General features: G+C 40.1%; 2 protein-coding genes across 6 annotated transcripts in view; both read right to left on the bottom strand.

Annotated features, from left to right (window-relative positions):
• The window catches only part of ep400 (E1A binding protein p400), a 39,625-nt gene extending 32,407 nt beyond the window's left edge, over positions 1 to 7,218 (bottom strand). The window contains 8 exon segments of the mRNA XM_020590420.1: positions 676 to 828; positions 830 to 975; positions 1,741 to 2,127; positions 3,807 to 3,926; positions 4,181 to 4,262; positions 4,373 to 4,480; positions 4,602 to 5,959; positions 7,035 to 7,218. Of these exon segments, the coding sequence (XP_020446076.1) occupies positions 676 to 828; positions 830 to 975; positions 1,741 to 2,127; positions 3,807 to 3,926; positions 4,181 to 4,262; positions 4,373 to 4,480; positions 4,602 to 5,924 (2,319 nt within the window). The 5' untranslated portion in view covers positions 5,925 to 5,959; positions 7,035 to 7,218.
• A 302-nt stretch (positions 7,219 to 7,520) lies between these two features.
• On the bottom strand, positions 7,521 to 21,468 carry ulk1a (unc-51 like autophagy activating kinase 1a). 5 transcript variants are annotated; one of them, XM_020590307.1, is made up of 27 exons: positions 20,979 to 21,468; positions 20,784 to 20,876; positions 20,658 to 20,699; positions 19,351 to 19,383; positions 19,199 to 19,235; positions 17,333 to 17,506; positions 17,043 to 17,116; positions 16,847 to 16,948; positions 15,827 to 15,885; positions 14,661 to 14,743; positions 14,502 to 14,564; positions 14,297 to 14,385; positions 14,029 to 14,137; positions 13,868 to 13,928; positions 13,535 to 13,615; positions 13,156 to 13,281; positions 12,911 to 13,014; positions 12,387 to 12,487; positions 11,941 to 12,062; positions 11,608 to 11,723; positions 11,062 to 11,187; positions 10,601 to 10,755; positions 10,328 to 10,503; positions 10,090 to 10,208; positions 9,652 to 9,809; positions 8,705 to 8,840; positions 7,521 to 8,554 (listed from the first exon to the last, which is right to left on the bottom strand). In XM_020590307.1, exons 1-27 carry the CDS (start codon positions 21,066 to 21,068, stop codon positions 8,511 to 8,513), a joined length of 2,673 nt encoding a protein of 890 aa, XP_020445963.1. In that variant the 5' UTR covers positions 21,069 to 21,468; the 3' UTR covers positions 7,521 to 8,510. The 5 variants fall into 5 exon arrangements, with proteins under 5 accessions (XP_020445963.1, XP_020445962.1, XP_020445961.1 ...); XM_020590306.1 differs by having other exon boundaries at positions 14,038 to 14,194; XM_020590305.1 differs by having other exon boundaries at positions 10,328 to 10,500; positions 14,029 to 14,194.
• Positions 21,469 to 22,606: the final 1,138 nt, after the last annotated feature.

A 22,606-nucleotide genomic window follows, 5' to 3' on the forward strand; every position in this document is an offset into this window, starting at 1 on the left:
ATGAGACCAAAATTGAACTTTTTGGTCTACATGCAAAACACTATGTGTGGTGGAAACCTAACACTGCACATCAACCTGAACACACCATCCCCACTGTGAAACATGGTGGTGGCAGCATCATGTTGTGGGGATGCTTTTCTTCAGCAGGGACAGGGAAGCTGGTCAGAGTTGATGGAAAGATGGATGGAGCTAAATACAGGGCGATCCTGGAAGAAAACCTGTTAGAAGCTGCAAAAGACTTGGGACTGGGGCGAGGGTTCACCTTCCAGCAGGACAACGACATTTCTCAAGGCTTTTTATTTTTTTAACCCTCAGCAGAAGCAAAAGACCCCCTTCCACTTCACAATTATGTGATACTTTGTGTTGGTCTATCACATAAAATCTCAATAAAATACATTTAAGTTTGTGGTTGTAATATGACAAATGTAGAAAAATTCAAGGGGTATGAATACTTTTGCAAGGCACTGTATCTGTTCAGACTCATATACAGTGAAGACTTAATAAAAGATATTAAGTGCAGTTAATTTGAATAAATTCCCTCAATGTGTTCCTGAGATATCGCGCCCACAAAAATGTGACAGATGGACAACTTGAAAATATAATGTTTACAGTTACGGCTATTGCTGGGCTGAAGGCACAAAAAAAGGCAGAACTGAAAATTTAAGGGCAACTCACCAGTTTGGCCTGCTCAACCTGTTTATCTTGAGAACCCTCCTGTGAGGACTGCATGGTCGCTGTTTGAAAAAAGCCACCCATTTTGACTGTTGATATACCATTGGTTCCAGTCAGTTTGGACTGGGTAGTTGGATTCATATTAGAGCCAAGAGAACGGAGAGGACTTGCAGTATGGGGGGTTGTAATAGAATTGGGAGCAGAGAGGGGAGCAGGCGATACTGATGTCATGGATATTGAGTTGGTCATAATCCTCTGAACTGGCTGGTTTGACTCTGTACCTGGGCGAGCAAGTGCCACCGTCTATGAAGAAGGGAGAAAAATATATTCTTAATAAGACAATCTGCAGTATCAGCATTTAGTCACAACATACATAAAAAGTAGGAGTGTAACAGTACACAAAAATCACAGTTCTGTAGGTACCTCGGTTTTGAAGCCATGGTTCGGTTCATTTTGGTACAGTAAAGAAAAAATAGAAGTCATAAAGATACTTGCATTTATTATGACCTTTTGTAACCATCAAGGGTTGATATATTTAACTAAAATTTAAATGAAAAAAAAAAATTAAAAATAAAATAGAATACTGCTGCAAACTACGAAGAGCTTCTTTAACCAGAGAAAAGCAGTTTAAATCATGAAGGAAGCAATATTTGTATTATACTACAGTTTTTTTTTTCCCTTGCAGCAGTAATATACACGTTTGAGTGGTGCTGTTTCAACTGATTTAGCAAGTTTGAAGTGCTGACAACAAATATAAAAATCACCTCTGAATAAACATATTAAGTGACAGGCAGGAGCATCATAAACAATAAAGCCAGAAGCTTGGCTAGGTGTGTGTTCTCCCTTAATACATTTTTCATGTTTATTTGCTCCAGTCCACCACTTAATATGTTTGTGTGGGAAAGAGGATTTGAAAAAAAAAGTTCTGCAAGCAAAACAACCCTAGAAGTTCATTCGGTACACATATGCAACATAGCTAAAGTCCCTCACCAAATTGGTTTGGTACAAATACATGTACCTTTACACTGCTAATAAAAAGTATTTGTATATGGTTTCGCATGGACTGACCGCTTGCCCTGACTGTAGTATGGCCTGGGATTGTTGCTGCTGGGGCTGCAACTGGAGATGAAGACCTCGGCTGCTGCAGCTGGGACTGGAGCTGTGTGTGGGGGTTGACTGCAGCCAGGACAGGCCCGGTTGCCTGCACCTTCACATGTGTTTGGAGCTGACCACCAGTCTGAGCTGTACTCTCCACTAGCTGAGCCTGCTGAGCAAGTGTCATAGGCAGGCTTGCCATAGGGAGGACACCTGGGGGCAACCTGCCAGGCAGCTGGGGAGGAGGGGTGTGCAGGCTGGCTGCATTCTGCACTGGAGGTCCTTTGGATGGGTCGTATTGCTGCTGGTTTTGCTTCTGTCCTGCAATCTGGACCGCTTGAGGAGTAGGCGGCATCCCGCCTGTACAGACAGCAATCAAATTATAGGAAACACAAAGGGGTGGTATAGAAAGCAACACAAAGAAAGAGTAAAAATTAAGTTTTCAATTCTTTCATCTGAAGTCGTGTTTTATAAATATCTTTTTTGTTCTTCTACAGTAAAACAGTTTTAAATGCCATTAAGTGTTTGGTAGCTGTCCTTTAATATAGATTTGAGAGACCCTTTCAAACAATTATTAATTTAACCAATACATAATAAAACAGTACTTCAATTTTTTTTTAATGACTGGTTGAGCTTCAGCTATTAGAGCTCCTCAGAACCTTGCCTTACTGTATGACTCAAGAATAGTATACTACATCCTGATGATCAGAGCAGAAACTAATGAAACTCATATAGCAAAATGATTACAGAAGAAATGAAATCAATGTGAGAATCTACATGTCTCTCAAATAAAATACTACTTTGATTAATGCAAAACCAAAACATTGCATTTCAAATGCTGAGAGAATATGGTTAAAAACATCAAAAGTTATACATGCAATAAAGGTTTTTAGAGAGGAAAGAACAGAAATGTTACAAAGGAAAATGGAAAAAAAAAAAAAAAAACTTAAAAGAGACCGGGAGAAAGAATAAAAATACAGGGCAGACACTCACAAAAACACCATGTTTGGCATGCATGAAGCAATGTCATTCTAGCAGTAAACAAGGCATCTGGATGCCTCACATAGCAACAAAGCACAGAGATGAGCAAAAGGACACACGTGGGGTCTTGCAGACAGCAGGCCTGAGCAGAGCTGTGCACGCTAAAGCAGCACCTGCCTTACCTCCCTGCACGTCACACCACCTTGCCTAGACGCCATCAACACCTGGCCCTGACACAACCACACCACAATCGCAAAAACCCGTGCCGTGAACACAACTCCTCCACATGACTCCCCTCCTACTCAGACTGAGGGAAAGAAGCCAAGTCAGAACAAAATGCCATGAAATAACATGGAAGAAATTTAACTAAATGTGAACATGAGGTAAATAGAAACTTTTGAATATGTAACGTATGAGGACTGATGATTTTACATCCTTGTTGATGATGCAAGGACAGACAATCGAAGAGGAAAAGACTTTTGAAGGAATGACAATGGGAAATCAAAAGATAGCATGACACATGGATTCATAAAATGGGAAAGCAAGCAACCCATTTGAAAGTGAATTTATTCATACAGGATTCCCATTTTCTGTGATCCACCTCCAAATTAGATGAAAATCCATCAGCACGGAAAGCTCTGTCCAAATAAAGACAACTAACAAGAACAAACTACGGAAAAGAAGAAATGGATAACGATGGATGATCAAGTAAAAAAAAAAAAAAAAAAAAAAAAAAAAAAAAAAGAATCAAAAGACATCACATCTTCCCATTGAGTGGCTACTCTTCTTCAGACTTCCTCAGACTTTGTCTTCTTCCTCATTTTTCCTGACAAAGAGAGCTGGTGCTGGTACAGCTAAGACTGAACTTCCTGTGGCATGCTGAGAAATCCAGCAGATGGATGAAGATCTGTTTGTTGATGCTGCTTGAAGTTTGTTTGTAGAAGATGAATATTGTGACTCACTTTTCTTTTTTTTTTTAAATCTCCTTAGTTTGAGGAACGGGATATGTCCAGCAGCATCGAACAGAACATAGAACGTCCTGGTAGTAGCACTCCTACCTTGCGCAGTTGGCATAAGCTGCTGGAGCGGAACACCAGGTGATCCTAAAGGAGCTACACCAGGATGCTGGAAAATCAGCCCATGGCGACCAACGTCAATCCGGGACCGCTTAGCCTGATCTGGGATTTAAAACACACAATACCCTCATAACGCAAAAAAAGCACTCGGCACAGAGGAATGACCTTCTGAAGACCTCACAGGTCACCTCTCCTTCCTCGGTTTAAGACTGCAACACAGAGTGCTAGTAGAGGATGCCAAATATCTAAAAGCAGAAGCAATTAGAGGGAGAAAAAAACACAAACAGAAAACAAAGCAAACGGGGAGGATACAAAGCAGCATAAGAAAAGACAGAAGCCTATAATTCTTGCTCTACCTGCTTGCATAGCCTGCTGCCTTTTAAAGGCATCCATATCTCCAGGGTTTGTAATATTGCCAGCTGCAGCTCCTTGATGTCCCTGTGAAAACAACCTCTCAAAGAATTAGAGGGACTTTGTCAAAAGATTCTTGATGAGCTATAAATAATCTCACTGTAATTTGTACTTAATACAAGTGTTTCCTCTATTACCTGAAACTGCTGCTGGGCAGAGAAAGCTGCAGAAACATTGGGAGGAAGCTGAGTTGCTATGGCAACTGGTGTCACTGCTTGGCCATCCTTTCCAGTAACAACTTTTACCTGAAAAGCAAAACAAACAAAAAAAAAAAAAACAGTTGTGACAGAGGCACAATATTCATTGGACGAAATGAATGTAGTTCTCTAAAATTCATATTGGATCTCACACTGTCATCAAATATACCTCATCATTAATGACCTCAGACTGTTCTTCTTCTTCTTCCTCATCTTCAAGGTCCAAGTCATTCTGTCTCAAGTAAGTATACAAGGGAACACAGGGCTTCTTCTTAAAAGCTAGGTAATCCATCATGTTCCCTTGGAGGTGCTGCAGAAAAAAAAGCTCGATCAGATATTCCTTGAATACTTCCTTCAGGCTCTCCATCTTCTTTGTGTGGTGCTCCAGGCACTGTTTTCTGAGTTGGGCAATCTCTGGAGTAGATGGAGCAATTTCCTCTAACTTCTTGGGAACTTGCTTCTTCATAGAGCCCACAGCCATACTGGTGGGTGCAAGAGGATTGTTGGGGATCCCCTGGGGTGGACTGGTAAGGGATGGACTAGACGGTGGAATGGAAGAGGGTATACTGAATGATGTTGGGGCTGTGGTTCCTACTCCAGCAACAACGCCCTGTGCAGTCTTCTCAAATATCACAGGGCGTGCCAGTTGTCCTTGAATGATACTGCTAATCTGTGGAGGTAGGTTGGAAGTGGTGATATGACCAGGGCTGCTCAGAGTGGGAAGAGCAGTACCAGTGGCCACAGGACTTTGAGGTCCAAGGTGATGAATGGTGCCTCCAGTCTGTGAGTGAGGCTGAGAGAGCCGACGCTCCCTCACAGAACCTGGTGCTCCTGGAGAGGCCAGCTGTACCTGGTTAGATGTGGCTGGAGCAATCTGGGCAAGTCCTGTACCCTCCTGGTAAACAAAGTGGCTACTTCCTGATGGACTACCTAAACTGATTTGTCGCACTAACATACCAGGTTCAACAAATCGTGTTGGACTCTGCCCACACAAACTCAATGCTGTTGCAGGTGCCCCTGGCCTTGTAACACCTTGCAGAGGGACTGGGCTGTGCTGTGTGGGACTTTGGGGCTGCATGGGCTGGGGCACGGGTGAGGTGACCTGTATGTAGGAAGATGGAGCATGCTCAAACCTCCACTGAGGTGTAGTATGCTGGAAGCCAGGGGATGCTGGGTTCTGGAGGGGGAGTGGGGTTAGGGTGATCTGCTGGTTACCAGTCATCATCTGTCCCACATTTTGCAATGTGATGTTCACGTTCTGGCCAGTGACCGGGCTTCGACTCATGATTATCTGATAATTGGGTGACTGTGGGGCTGAAGGGCTGGCAGCAGAGGAAAATGTGGTCACAGGAGATTGAGGGTGATTAGCTGTAGCTTGCTGCTGTGTAACCTCCAAGGCAGATTGCTGCTGCTCCTCTGCTTCAGACCCACTAACAGACTTGGATCTCTGGAGCTGTCGTTGCATGCTCTGTGATCCACTTCCATGGTGCATTGCGTGACACTGTTACTATGTCCACACAGAACAGTCTGCAGAAAAGGTACAGCAAAGCACAAGAATGAGTGAGTTTTAACAACTGAATGTGACAAAGTAGTGATTCATGCCAATATTGCATTTTCTTCTTTTGAGATGTTTACCTTATTGCATGATTTTGATTTGTCGGGTAAACAGTTTACTGGATTAACCTAAAATTGATTCCTGTATAGTTATTTTAATGAAAAAATGTCTTTCAGTTGACTTAATAGAAACTATCTGAAAATGAAAATGTTTAGTTTATCCACAACACAGAGTTCCAAATGCATTAAGAAGAAATAAAGCCTAATGTCGGGGGATAGCTGCTGAGCAGTATACTTGATAGCTGGCACACACACATATTAAAATGATATTATTTGGTACAGTGACGTGGTGTGTGTGTGTTGATGTAAAAAACGCAAGGACTTCAACCAGTTATAAAAGGTGTTGACAGTAATTTTTAAGACAATATAGCCGGTCATATTTGTACATAAATACAAGCGGACACGAGATAGAAGCGACAACGATAAATGATAGGGTTTATCTAGTTCACAGTTTCCAAAGCCAACCTGCATTTTAAACAAAGGTGATAAACCAATAATGGTAATTATTTTTACTGTTATTGTTCGGCTGTTACAGTACATTACACCGTTGATGAATTCTAGAGTTTTCTGTAGACTACACAATTTACACCACAAAATTATATATACAACAAACATAACCAACATAAATCAGTATTTTCTGTGCTTAACCTTAAATTTTCATTGTTTGTTACGACGTTAACCTTTCAGTATCGCTTCGGGGCGTAACGTCAGCTAACGCTAGCTAGCTAGTAGAATTGCGATAAGCAGCTGAACACTTGACTTGTTGAAATAATTAAGTATTGCCTAAGGTTTGGGTGATTAATATATTTGAATATGTTGCCTATATTAACCGATGACACCAGTAGTAACGCTGCGTGTGCTATTTCGGTATTTACAATACAAACTACAGGACGCGTGCTAGGCAATGCTAATGATATTAGCTTGTTATTCCTAGCAGGCCAACTGCCAGTGAATAAATACATTTTATCACATCAACAGTGTTACTTACAGACAACGGTGGTTCTGCAGTTGTTTTATGACTCTTAAGTCATTTTTACAACAAGTCAGTACTGTAACAAATGTTATAACGCCCCAAAAATAAAATATATATATTGCTAGCGGCTAACTAATGTTTTGAAGCTAATTTCATTCAGCAAACATGGCGACCACAGTAACCTTTTGAGTAACCCGGATGCCGTTCTGTTTTCATGATGGGGTAATATCGCGAAACCACGACGTGAGCAAAATTAAATTCATAATTCAATGCATGCCAATGAAACTTAGTAAGCACGCATGTTAACATGCTGTAATATTAGCCAAACTTTTATTTTAAATACAATAATAAATAAAAATACATTTAATGATTAGACCAAGAAATGCAACTGATTTAGCAAACTGAAATAGATTAAGAGAAGCAACAAATTTAACAATAAATATTATTTATTTCCACTACACAGTGTGTAACAATTAGTTGTGGCAAAGTTTACCAGTAGTCTTAAAATAAAAGTAGAAAAGGAAATTTGATAAAATGTAACATTTTCACAAAAAAACATACAGCATGTAATTGTGATAAACTAGTGTGCTCTCAGACAAAATTCTTGCACAAATTAATTCAGGAACAAACACAATTGTTTTACATTAATACAAACTGATGCCAAAACAACCACAACTGTAAACTGAAAAACTAATGTGCACACATACAGCAGCTAAGCATAAGCAACATAGTATGCAGTAAACATAACTTAGTGCCTCATCACAGAGTACATTGCCAACTAAGAACAGGCATCACTGAATCAAATTAAAATCTCATTTAAATCACAATACAATATTGCAGTCTGTGATGTAGATCTATATTACTGTAAGACAATTCTGTATGAGGTCAAACATCATTACATTTACATATTCTGCTACGATTTAAAAATGTACAAAACATTTATATAGTAGTACTGTACTATATATATATACTACTACTATACATTGGCAATATTTGGTCATATCATCCAAAAATTTGACTCCTGTTGGCTGGTGATTTACTGTGCACACAACACAAATACTTCAAATATAGAAAACAACGATATTAAATAATCCTTGTTTCAAGTAGAACACATTTAAAATCAGCTAATAATTCATCTTATTATTCTATGTGCAAAACACAAAATAACATACTGACACACACAATCTATAAGAACACAAAACAAATACTAAGAACAGTTTACCTGATCAAAATATTTTTCCAATCATAGCACAATCTGTATTCAAGAATGTTTCCAAAAAAAGGACTTGCAGTATTTTCTGTGCATTTATGTAACTGTTATAACAGACTGGCTGGTGGGATAAGAGCAGATGCTCCAGTGGTCATTTCCCTTAAGAAAGATCAAAGTGCCTGTGTGTAATAATTTAGGAGGATCCATCTACATTGAGAGTAGATGACTGAGACAATATAATACAATTGCTGTGGGTATAACTGTAGAAATAATGGATACCATTAAGTCTGCAGAGCAGAAAGGCGTCGTTCAATACACTGCTTACCTGAGAACAATAGAGATTGAAAACTCAGATTAAGATTAAAATCCAGTCGAGACCAACAAAGATCCCATGACAAATCTATTTATATGCGGTCAGATCATAACATTTTGAGCTACTATCATGTGGTTTACATGTCACAGTACTGCTACTTACATTTAGCAATGTTGTCAATGTCTTTTTGTTCTGTGATGATTCGGGACAGACCTTCCATCAGCAACAGGGCTTTATAATAACGCTGGACTGATGGTGTGCCATAGTGGAACATCTCATCTAAAGCAGCAGACTGCACCTGAGAACACACACATTAAGGTTAAGATAAAAATGCAAACAGGACATACAGACAGATAACAAATTAGAGGAAAACCCAATATACAGTGTCTCAGTAAGGTGGTGGGCCGCCACCACCACACCTTCAGTGCATCTTGGCATTGACTCTACAAGTCTCTGAACACTACAGGAGGGATGAATACCATCCATCCATTATCTATACCACTTATCCAGGTGACACTGGGTGGGAGGCGGGGCACACCCTGGACAGATCGCTAGTCTATCACAAGGCGGACTTTTAAGAGACAGACAACCACATACACCCACACTCACTCCTACAGGCAATTTAGAGTCACCATTCAACCTAAGCTGCATGTCTTTGGACTGCGATACGAAGCCGGAGTACCCAGAGAGACCCCAAATAGACACAGAGAGAACATGCAAACCGAGAACAGCTTAGCTGTGAGGGGACAGAGCTAACCATTGCTCCAACATGCTGCCCTGAACACTATTCTTCCAAAATATATTCCCCCATGTAGTGTTTTGACAATGGTGGTGGAGATGCTGCCTAACACATCACTCCAACATCTCCCATAGGTGTTCAGCTGGGTTGAGATCTAGTGACTGTAAAGGCCACAACGTATGATTTACATAATTTTCATCCTCATCAAACCATTCAGTGACTCCTCGTATCCTGTGAATGGGGGCACTGTCATCCTGGAAGAGATCACTCATTTATTAAGGGTTTTCCTTGAAATTGTCACCTTTGTGTATACTGGAGAGAATCAGATTTTGAGTGAATATCAACATCTCCTGCTGTGTGGTGAGCTCACCATCTGTACCGTGTGGCTGTAGATAAGCTTCTCTGCTGTGAGTCCATTGAAGTGATCCATAAGCTTCTGTTTGTCAAGCAGGAAGGTCTGTAGCTGATCACTGAGGGAGCGACAGTATGTTACGCAGTTCTTGTACAAGTCATTCAGTTTCTTGATCACTACACAAAGGAAATACATAATGCAAACACATTTTACTATAATGAATACAAAATTACCCTTGTCATCAAGTTTGAGCATAGAATGCAATTGTCTCTGTTAAATACCAGGATGGGTCTAACTGTTCTCAGTAATGTTAAACTTTCACTTTTTTAGAGTACAACATCCAAAAGCTCTTCTTCTTCCTGAAGGACTACAAATTACACACATTTAACAGACACCTACAAGCACTCTACAAATGGTGAGTGCTTAACACTCAGAACCAGAGGTGCTTTGTCTCACCTTGTTTCACTGTCGCAGAGGGAAGGAGTTGGCCTTGCTTGATATTCTCTTTAGCAGTGTGAAGTGCTGATGACAGAAACTCTTCAGCCTTCATATACAAAATTAACTGCTCTGCCAAGCTGGAGCGTGCACATAAAAAACAGAGATCATTTCCAAGAAGGTTTGTGAAGTACTTGTTGCATGTACATTTTAAAACATGCACATGTTGAGAAAATAAAAAAAGCTTCATGCATTTCACCTCCATTCTCTCCTCAGAACACTGATCTGATCTTTCACCACGCTCTGCTCGAGAAAGGAAACATCAGCACTGCTGATGGTATCCAGAACTGGATCCTTAGAAGAGGCCAATTCCATGACACAGCTGACAAAAGCCAAGGTGAAGCGCAGGTCATTCAGAGCATCCGTGTGAGCCTGCTGCAAGAACAGATCAAATACTGTGAATACTGAAACTGTTCATATGGAATCCGATTTTTTTGTTGTTTCACTGTCCCATGAGAGTATTTATCTATACCTCCATCAGTGTATCTTCAGAGAGCTCTGGAGGGTGAAAGATCAGAATGTTGTGAGGAGCAGCATCCATGACGTCAGTCTCACTGTTTCTACGGCTACCTATCTGAAGAACGTGACTGTTAGGTAGCCAAGCTGAGTTAATGGAGCTGGGGGAGCCTACATTAAGACAAAGACAAATGCAGCTTAACCATGACCATGAGTAATAAAAAGAGAATGGGAGTAACTGTTAACATGTTTTAGGTTTACAATAAACACGATAACTCTTATGTGTTACATTTATTTTTTATTTCACCTTACCTAATTTGCATAATTAGTCCAAATATAAACTAAACCAGAGAAAACACTGCATTTAAAAATATACCCCAAGACTACAAACCTGCTACAATACAAGCTAAAATAATTGTTAATAAAAATGAACACCCTCAACAGTAAGTCAATATTCATGGTAGTCTGAAGACCAACCTGAGAACTTCCTTGATAGCATGTTATCAGGAGGAGTGTTTCCTTTGGTTGGAGAACCCATTATGAAGAATGCAGGATGTGGACTGTAAGAGCACTGAGAGCCTCTACGACAACCAGTAGGTGGAGCTGTATAGACAAAAAACAAAAGCCTGAGTCAAATGGCTCAGATGCCCCTGGAAAATATAGCGCAGATGAAATTCAGCCCAGTAAATGGTCAGGGTCATAAAAGTAGTTACCTCATAACAGGAACTAATGAATGTTGTAAACACAGAGATACCCCACTTTGCCTCCATAACATGTGTGTTCATTTCTCAGTATCTATTGATTTCATTACTGCATAAATCTTACCATTTGCATGACTTGCATGTTGGTAACTTAATAAACTGGCCCCTACCTGTTGAAACTATATTTACCTATGTACCCATCTTTTCTAATTTGTCACAGCAACAACAACAACAACAGGAAGATAAATACTGGCAAACAAAGACAAAGAGCATCAGTAGAAAGCATTTGACTAGTCCTGTTTGTAACACTTAACACTGGTACCTGTTATATCCATGCTTTTCTCACAGTCAATGCTCTCGTCACATCCCTCTTCCAAAATGTGAGCTCCAAAAGCCGCCTTCAGTATCATGTCAGACAGCCTGCCTGTGCTCAGCGATCTGGACATTCAATATAGCCAGAGACACCATTGCAAGCATTTAAAAATTTATCAGATGGCATATCTCTATTACTGTGTGACATCTCTAGGTTTTCATGGTAGCCTCAGCTAGATGTGGCTTACTGACATTTCTTTCAATTTCCTCATTATTTTGCAGGATGATATATTATCATATAGCAACAATTATTATAATCATAATAATATTATACTATTCAGACCTTTTAAATGGTCCCTTTGTATTGGATGCTTTCTTGCTGAGGGTAGTGTGGGAAGTAGGAGATCGGTCCAGGCACTGCAGGTCCGGTACTGTCTTCATTCTTGGCATACTGGATTGGACGGGCTGTTGTAGATAAAATGAAACTTCTAAAACCTAATCCAAACACTAGCTTGTATACTATACATTTAAGCAATGTTTGATTTCAAAGCAATTTGATTCTACTGTGTGAGCTGCTTGTAGATATTCTATTATAAATCTTTGCCCTTACGGGAAGTGTAAAAAATAAGTTCCTAGTCACTTTTGGTATTTTAAAGAGAGGTGAAACAAAACTGCTTTGGCTAAGGAAATGTGTGCATTGTGAAATACAAATATAACTTACTGACTAGCAGGATGGTGTGTAGATGACAACATGTTTACTTTTGTTAGATAAATGTTTTAGAAGCTGACCTTGGGGCTGGAGGTGTCCTGCATGTCAGGGGAGCCACTGGAAAGCCCAGTTCTTGTGCTGAGGGGGAAAGTCTGCTCTGAGGCCTTTGGGGTAGTTCCCACTAGAATACAGAGGACAGAGCAAACCCAGTGAAATAGTCCTGTTTGTAACGTCATCAGGGTTTTTATGAAACACATTTGCTCTTAATAACAATATCACTAAAACTGAATGAGACAAGCTCCGGCATGTTCTCTGGGTGTTATCAAAAGGCCTAAATACAAGAAGACGAGTCAGAAAAAAAGGAAAGGGGGTACAGAGATGATTTAAATACATTTCACCACAAAACAACTGCAGAAATAGACTGAATATGACAGAACATTTCAGATGGTGGAAGTTTTGTTAACACCCAACAACAAGTGCTGTGACAAATTCCTATGTAGTGTGTTAAAATGTACAAGTATGGCCAAGAGAGTTGCTGTACAAGAGCACTGCTTAACAAACAATTCCCTGGATAGATAGAACAAAAGCTCATGGAGATGCCAACCTAGCGGAGAGGACTGTTGTGGTTGGGCTCCTCCAGCTGCCAGCCTTGGGGAGATGAAGACCAATCCTGGAGCTGGAGCTCTACACTGTTGGGAGGTTTCACAGCTGTTGCCAGCACAGCATAGTATGACCCGAAATGACATACAGTAAAGCACAGTTAGACAAAGGCAAAAAAAAATGAGAAAAGCAAGACTGGGGGAGGGGGGGATATGACAGCCGAGCAGGCTGAGCAGCAGCTGTACATGCCTGGTGGAGCCATGCAAGCCAAAAGGTTGCAGGTTCTGTTCCAGACGGTGGTAGTTTTGGATCTGAGATGGGACAGGAATGGGCACCGAGTGGCTGCGGTTATGGTCAGTGAATTCAACAGGTTTGCTGCATGAATGAAACGGGAAGCCAAGGAATTACACACAGAGGAACGGACAGTTAGCAGTGTTACTGATGATTTTAGAAATCGGTGGAAAACAGTAAAGGAACTGAATTAAAGTAAAAACTCTAAAACCACCATTTCATGAACCACATGAAATGGAATTATCGTGCATATTGGTGGATTTATACACACACTCAAAGTAGTAATCCACCTTTGAATTAACCCACCCCAATCTAAACCTGCCAGGCTCTCCCTTACCTAACAGGCCTGGAGGGAGGGCATAGGAGGGGAGAGGGTGGAGGTGTTTTTCCTATAGGCCCGGGACCTGTTAGCGAGCTCCTGGAGAGAGCACAAAAAAAAGATATTTCTTAGCTCTAGTAAATCAAAGTGATATACAGTACCAGGCATAATTTCATATTAGTTCATATACAAAAACCACATTGTTTTGCAGCATGCATTATTGCCTTGTGAAACTCACAAGATATCATGCATCCCCCTAAAATGAATTCTGAATCTCTGAAAATACTTTATTTTATATTTAATACTGAGGCTTACATGACAAGTCCATTCTACTATTTGTGGGTAACTCACCCACTGTAGATCAGGCAGCTTTCAATTGGTGACCCAACATCCACTTCACAAGTGTATTCACCTGAAAAGCAGCAAAACAGAACAGCAAAATGAATACAAGTGTAACAGGCTTTTGTGGAGAAAACATGCACAATAAAAACTCCAGATAAGTGCAGGCTTACAGCTCTTACTGGGAAACTGTGCAGGCACAATGACATAGTCCTCTGTGTAAGATGAGGGGTTACTTCTGTCTTGACTGGCCATTTCTTTCAGTAGGAAGCTATGGGTGTCCTGGATAGGGGAGTACTGCATTTTAGGCTGGAGTCGGGGCATCTCTCCATCAGAAGGCTAAGATAAAGATGAAGGACTTCTTTGAAATTTAACTAATACGAGTATTGCATCTTTTATCAGGGATCTCTGTTTTATAAATACATATCTCTTTTTCCATACTTGAGTGAAAGTCAGATGGGACTTGGAGGAGCTGCTAGAGGAACTGCCTGAACCTGAACAAGGGTAGGAGATGACAGGCACCGGAGGGCCTGTCAAATATAACAAACAAACAAACAAAAAAAATAAATGTGGTTGTGTTAGAATCTATGCAACAGCACCTTTATTATACTAAGCCGTACTGTCGTAAACAAGCAACAGCACATACATGTCTTTGTGGATGAACTCTGTGGACAACTCATCTCCAAGAAAGGATGATGAAAAAACTCATCTGCAAATGTCAAGATTTAGATGTCAGAAAAACATAAAAATCATTCATAAATTATGAAAATGGGCTGTGAATGAATGTTAGAAGGCAGGGGCTCACCAAAGCTCATCCGTTCTTTGTGGTTTCTCTGCAGCAGCCCCAACAGTAAATGTCTTAGGCAACTAGAAGTCTCCTTTGGGATGCTGGAAAAATACAAAGATTTCCTGTTTAGATGAACTCTAAACTCAGAGGTGGGCCACACTCTGCCTGCAGCTTTATACACTGTGCCTCATGTTTAGCTTGCATGCTGGTAGAAAACACGCTAATATTTTGAACTTTCCAATGTGGTGTTCACATTTTGTTGCCTATATATGTGGTGTTAAAGAAATAATATTCAAGTAAGTTCTGTTGCGTAACCACAGAGTGAGCTGTAAAGCATGTGAATTTTTAAGCTGATTTATGGCTTCAGAGCAAACCCTCAGGGCAGCATGTTGCTTTTAGCCAGTACAGACTGTGAGTGCTTTTGTGTTTATGTTGGTGTTAAGCTATGTGGGTCATGGTGAAATGACAGCTGTGCAGGCCACTAACTGGCAGCTTGGGGCAGGTTATATATAGCATGGCAAGAAAACAACAAACCATGCCTCCTCATGCACAAACACAGCCTGTTTTATGACCCGGCTTTACAACTGCAAAAGATAAGTATGGCCAAAAGCCAAGTACAAGCGCGCAAGAAATATCACTTAAAAAGCTTTCTTGATTCAGTGTTCAGAATGATTTTAAACAGGCAAGAGAACTGATTGTGAATGCATTTTCATTTACTTATATCAAGGCAGATACACAGAGTTCACAACATACATCATATAGAGGAATATATAACATAAAGATCCTATATTATACATTTGTTAGGTTTTCATATACTGTGTGAGAAGGGTCAATGGAGAAATTTCAAGATGATCAGTCCCGTCAGGTGTCTGTATCAGTTTCTTCCACATTACGACTATTTTTAGTGCCGGTATGTAACTTGCGGATTTATTGAGTGCTAATTATAGTGTATAAGTGCGTGTGTTTTCATGTGTTCTGAAAATCAGCCATTGCACAATGAACATGTTTCACATACAAGCTTGTGGTCAACCACATATTCATGTCAGTCATTTATCAGTCAAGTGAACAGAGATGACAGATCTCCCTGTAAAGCCTGTTTACACCCCATTCTATCATCCTTCTGTGCATATTGTGTGTACAAAATGTGTGTGTGCTGGTATGAGGTCATCCAGAGGTGCACTAACCTGGGTAGCAGGGTCCTGTTTGTTTCATAAAACAGACGGAGCTCCTGCGGTGTGCTGGCCTATACACACAGAGATCAAGCACGAGTTACACTTGTCAATGACAAGTAACACATGCACCCTTACAAACAAGTATTTCAATAAATTATAGTGGAAAGTTTGACTGTTTATTTGCCTAAATCTTTACAGATATAAACTAGTTGTGCCAAATTGCATATAATCTAAATCATGAACAATATGTAGGTGTTTGATGAACCCACTCAGGACAAAGTGGAATGTTTGGAGATGCCAGCTAAACCTGCGAAATAAATATCAATATCATCATCATCATCTAACCTCACATGGACCCTTGGACTTATCTCAACTCACTGGCTTGCCTGGCAGACACAGAAGTCAATCTGCCCTCATTCTTGCAAGATAAATAACGTCAACAGGTACAAAGGGTCAAACAATAGAAACTTTCTTCTTCTTTATCTGATATGCATGGGGATAAAAGGCATTTCAGAGAGCATGTGTTTATACATAAGTCATGGTTGAAGTAATCTGTAGATGATAGTTCAACAGTTTCAAATGAGCAGCCACGTGAACACTAGAAAGTCATACCCATCGTTATGAAACAATATTTATTCTGGGTTCAGGGAAACAGCTTTGAGCCATTTCCACATGGTCCCCATCTGTAAACAATAAGGGTCTTTCCAATACGTAGTGAATTTCTTCCAGCATTTACTAACTAACAACACTGGAGATCAGGGAGAGTGTCCCCCAGCAGGCAGAGGTTAGTTATTAATGGCTGTTGATCATGTTGTTTCTGTGTTATGAAGTGGATGCATCATGTTTACTTTGAGTCTGCCCTTTCTAGGTACAAAGCAAAATGTTTTCATGAGGATTTGTAATTATATAAGAGACCTTGGCATGCATTTGTTTGGGAACTGTTAAAACCATTTAGCGAAACGCCTAAACAGAGTGATATTACTGTTACAGTTTTTGTATCTACATGTTTGTGTGCTTTGAAGTGCCACTCACGTGAAATGGTGCCTTTCCAGTCAGACACTGGTACGCAATAGTGCCTATGCTCCACAGATCAGCCTTGGCATCATAGTTCTGGGACATGATGACCTCAGGAGCCTATGTCCGGACAAACACAGCTTAGAGCTAAAAGAAACAGTAACATTACATTTTGTTAGCACAGGAAACCAGAGTAACAGACTTTAATACTCACCATGTACATGGGAGAACCACACAGCGTAGCCGCCATAGTGTTTGCTTGGAGATGACGTGCAAACCCAAAGTCAGCTGGAGGGTGAGAGAAATGAGGTCACGGAGAAGCAGTAGCATTTGTGTTAATAGTTGGGTTGATTGGCTGCTTGACATATCATAAACCTCCCATTCTAACAATGCAATAAAACAATGACAAATAAACACATTCCACCATCTTCTTTAAAACAATGCATTTTCAAAAACATACTGTACATTCAGTTCTTCTAAAACTCTGCTGTGCAAAATCATTACCTATCTTAATGCAGGTATTGATGGAACTGGACCTGCATCCCTCTGGGTGGCAGAGCAAGATGTTCTGGGGCTTGAGGTCTCTGTGGAGAATGTCTTTTCCTCGAAGGACCTTCATGGCCTGAGCAATCTGCTGGAGGAATACACGGATGGTGTCCTCACTTAACGTCCCCTTAGCTGTGGGTCAGAGGGATGGAATACATTAGATGATACATGAGGGTCTCAGCATAGTAGCATATACAGTATAAAGATTTATCATTTTGCATGGTATGAAGACACATTTGAAGCAAGGTGGGAAAAATCCACAGCATTCATTTCCTTCAAGTTGTCCTTGCTCAAGTAGGCTTTCTGTTATTACAGTGATATCCATTATGTTTTAACAATTCATTTATTGGTTTATTGGTAGAATCTAAAAAATAATGACATGTACCCATCACAAGCTGCCAAAGCCCAAAGTAAAAAAGTGAAAATATTACATTAAGAAATGAATGTTTATTTGCTAACATCTTAACAGATAAAAGTGATCAATTAGCTAGGTGTTTTAAGTGATAAAGAGAGTAAAGCCAAACTTGTATAACCAGTTAAAAGGTTACTGTAGTAATCAACATGCACATTTCCAGTTTATGTCTGCTGCACATCAAAATAAAAGTGATCAACCTATAAGTTGATAAGCTGAACGTTAACTGGTGCCATTTTACTGGCTTAAGCATCTCAAATGTAAATATTTTTGGACTTTTTTTAGTCTTCTAAATTACTTTTTTTTTTAAACTGGTGGTCAGACAAATGTATGTCAACTTGGGCTTTGGAAAATTGTAATGGGATTTTATTTTTTTATTTTTTTTACTATTTTCAGGCATTTTATGAACCAAATTACTAATTATTAATTGGGAAAACAATCAAGATATTAATACTAATAAAATATTTGTTTGTTTAACTGTTGCACTTACTTAGAAACTGGTTTCTTTTGAATGTTCTCAAACTGTCACCATAAAATCCAATATGATGTAATGTTGTGCAACTCTAATCACATCAGTGTTGTTGCTGTCATACTTCGTGGAAGAGAATTTTGTTTACGATGACACTTAATTTGGAAATTAATGTCAAGGACACCTGACATGCTACTGCCCCTGTCCTTCCTTGTACATCAGGCATTTCCATCTGCAGTTATTTTCCCCTACAGGACAAGGATAAATGAGTGGCAGATGGGTGAGGTCATGTTGGTTTCTATGCGAACCTTGCCAAGTGTGACTGAAGTGCGCTGCAAATAGCTGGATGTATCTCCTTGACAGGGACACAGAATGGGCCAGTCTACAAAATAATAGACGTTGGCACCACGGAGAATTAGACCACTGCTCCATATCAGCTTTTAAATATATTCATTGATACCAACGAGGTAAACTTAGCCTGAGACCAAAATGAACTCCATGACTTCAACTGCAGCAACATATTTGAAACAGGGCTTACAACTTTAAAATAGGATAATTTTCATTGTGATTGTCCAGGGAGAAGAGTTTAATTTTAAAATGGCAAGAAAAGATACATGGAAAGTCACCAACATGAAAAAATAAAAGCTGGGGAATTATTACTTTCCACCCTGTTTGTACTGGTTTCTATGTAATTTGTAGGAAAAGGTGGGAAAAAAACATCAGCCAGATCTAGTGGGTTTAGCTTTATCTGGGTTAAGTACTTGGGAGTATTGGTGATAACTGACTCAGTAACCTGTGAGAATGTTACATTTGAATTATATTGATGTACTGCTCTGCAAAAATCCTATTATTCCCCTTTATGCATTAACCACAGGTGAAAAGGAAAACTTTACAGTACTGGGACATGATGTATATTAAGCCTGATGTGATGTGGCAGACTTACAGTGAAGGTACTCTGCCAGGTCGCCTCCATTGCAGTACTGTAAACACAAGAATAACAAGTCAGAAGCTTTGACAGTGCTGCCTCATTAGTGAATGTCATTTGCATTTATACTTGAAAACAGCCTAGTCCTTATAATTTGTGACATAACTCACCTCCATGACAAGATAGATACACCCTCCTATTTCCTATTGATAAAACCAAACAAATTTCAAATTACTGAAGAACAGTAACTGACAAACACTAATGCCAAACTGATGTGATGAATGGTAATACAGTAAACATACGACACCTAAAGAGATTGGGAATCATGAATTATACTGACATTAAATCAATGTTACACAACAAGTGACACCAGCTAATTTCTTAGACTGACTTGACTCTCATTTGGCCAGTCACCAGTGGTGCTTTTAGAAATGACTGACCACCTGACAACAGCTAACTCGGTGACCTGAAACAGTACCCCAACATGGCTTCTGTCCAGATTTGGCCCCCCTGAATCATACAGAGCCCCTCCCTACTTTGTGCACCACCATTTAAAAAGTCACCAATCAGTGAAGGTGGATAAGGCCTGGGGAAAGGGTAAGAAGTTTAGGGTGTCAGCCCCACCGGATTTGAATGGAAAGTAAGGAGCAGGAGAGCAAGTTGAATCAAGTTGTTTGTCCTTTATATCACCAGGTTAAAGCCAATAAGCTATGTGTACCTCTTTATGGTTATTACTTTGTGATAAATATCATTATAACAGATTTCAAAGAGTGCACATTGTTCAGATGCACATGAATGTCTATAAATGGATCTTGCAGCCTGACCTGGAGGCTCAGGGTATAACCTAAAGTCACTAGCTTTGCATTCTGGTGTGCATCTGCTGTTTGGCAACACAGTACACTGTGTTATAAAAGGCATTGTTTAACCGGCTACACCCTGCCATCTGTCATAAACAGTGAGAGATAATTTCACCCTGCACTGGCTGTCTGGCAGGTGTCAGTAAGGTGAGAAGAGAAAAACACACACTCATGCAAACTCACACCCAAGCAAATGGTTCATGTTCTGAACTATATGTAACTTGTTTTAAAGTTTGTATGTTTATTATAACACTGAGCATAAATGCAATAACTTAACAGAAACATCAACATGAGTGAGTATATTACACCAGATGCTAAAAAAATAACTGCTAAATAATTCATTCAAATGACTTCTAAAGAAACTTCCCATTAAACATGAACTACACCTCCAATACACAGGCTGTATGGCCCCGCTAACAATAAAAAACTACAGCAACCAACATGCACCGCGTGAGCAAATAACAACAATTGTTTCGGTAACATTACAGCATTTGCAACAAGTGGGTGTGGATTGTTGCTGTTTGTGAACTGCTGTGTAATTGACAGGCCTGTGTTGGTGTTGGTGTTGGTGTGTGTGAGAGGAGAGGAGTTAAAACAGAAAGATGTCGTCTTCAGCTTACCTGATAGTCGAGTAGCCTAACAATATTCTCATGTTGGAGTTCCTAGAGGAGGTCGGAAAGCATTTTAGTTAAAAGCTACACAAGCAATAATAAGAAATGCACGGTAACGTTAAAAGGTGACATTACCTTTAATATTTTGATTTCTTTACTAAGCAGAGACTGTGATTTGGCCAAGTTTTTCTTGCTGATACACTTCACAGCTACTTCCCAGTCACGTTTCTGGAAGCGTAAGAATAAAACGCAAAAAGCAGGATCCAAATTAACCAGCCTCACATTTTTCAACCAGACAAAATTCAAATTTGCCTCAGACATAAAATTTACCTCTTTGTGTCTGCCTTTGAACACAACTGCAAAGGCACCGTGCCCAATCAAGTGTTTCCTGTTGAACTCAAACTTCCCAACAGACTCCATGGGTAATATAAATAAATAAAGGTATCCGAGTGGGTTTAGGTCGATTAAAGTGCGACTGAAGCACAGTCAGCTTCGTGACACTTCCCTTGAGCCGGTATATCCAGTTTCATTGATGAAAAATACTGCCTTCAAACGTGATAAGCTTTATCATCGAAGAAAATATGACAACATGACGAAGTTTCTTTCATCACAAAACAACGTGCGTAAGAATGGGGAAAAGCGTATGTAAACTAAATATTAGCGACCCACTGTGCTTATTTAACTATCCAAATGAATTCCTGTCGCTTTTCTAGAACTGATAGAATTAGAAAATTACGTTACTGTTGTTCAACGCTGTTGTACCCTATTTAGAAGCTGAACTCAGGTATTACTCCACCTCACCTCTGTGTTATTCATATCGAACGTCGAGCATGCGCACACGGAGAGGCAGCTGTTTGGTGATGGCGCCTTTAGGGACATCTCGTAAACTTGTAATGTAGCATCTTAATTTGGCTAAGAAGAAAGTTCTACATACTGTAGGTTTATTTAAACATTTTTGAAGCAAAATGCATTTTGTACTCTATTTACGATCAGTAAACACTTTATTAGGTGAGAATCATATATGCACAAACATTAAAATAGGCTTTTAATTTATTACTATACACAATTACAGGCTATAGTGACCAGGGGCACCATACTCAAGAGCCTAGGTGACTGCTCCTGACTTTTCATTGGGCTCAGTAAAAACCTTTAAAAACAAAACAAACAAACAAAATCCAAGATGTCACAACAAAGAGGCCATTACCACACATTTGTTGCTGTTTGTCCTCACAGGTTATCTGTAGGCTGTCTACACTTAGTGCTGTGTACTGAAAGAATGCATTTTAAGCCTTTACAGTGAGCTTGGCATGCTCATTTTGCTCATTTCCACCCATTTAATGTTTAATCTTGGGTACCTCTAGATTAATTTGGGAGCCCTCATAACTCCAAATGGTTTGTAATTGTTTCAGAATCAGAGAGCCAAAAAGTCTCTTCCTTAAAACAACGTGCACAACTCCTCCTGCCAGTTTTTTGTCACAAGCAGACAGCACAACGAAACTTGAAGGCATAATTAATATAAATTTCTCCTCCATAGACAGGTAAACAGAGGTATAGCACTGTATCAGCAGTAAAGTCCTACAAGTTCCTGGGCTCCACTATCTCCCAGGACCTGAAGTGGACGTCCAACATCAGCACCATCACCAGGAAGGCACAGCAGAGGATGTACTTCCTGCACCAGCTCAGGAAGTTCGACCTGCCCCAGGAGCTGCTGATACAGTTCTACAGAGGAATCATTGAGTCTGTTCTCTGCACCTCCATCACTGTCTGGTTTGACTCAGCAACCAAACAGGACAAGTACAAACTTCAGTGGACAGTCAGGACTGCAGAAAAGGTCATTGGTGCGAGCCTGCCCTCCATGGAGGACCTGTACACCACACAGGTCAAAAGGAGGGTGGAGAGGATCACTGTAGACCCCTCACATCCTGGACACAAACTGTTTGAACTCCTCCCCTCTGGAC

This window comes from Monopterus albus, unplaced genomic scaffold (genome assembly GCF_001952655.1).
Source record: "Monopterus albus unplaced genomic scaffold, M_albus_1.0 scaffold12.1, whole genome shotgun sequence".
Lineage (NCBI taxonomy): Eukaryota > Metazoa > Chordata > Actinopteri > Synbranchiformes > Synbranchidae > Monopterus > Monopterus albus.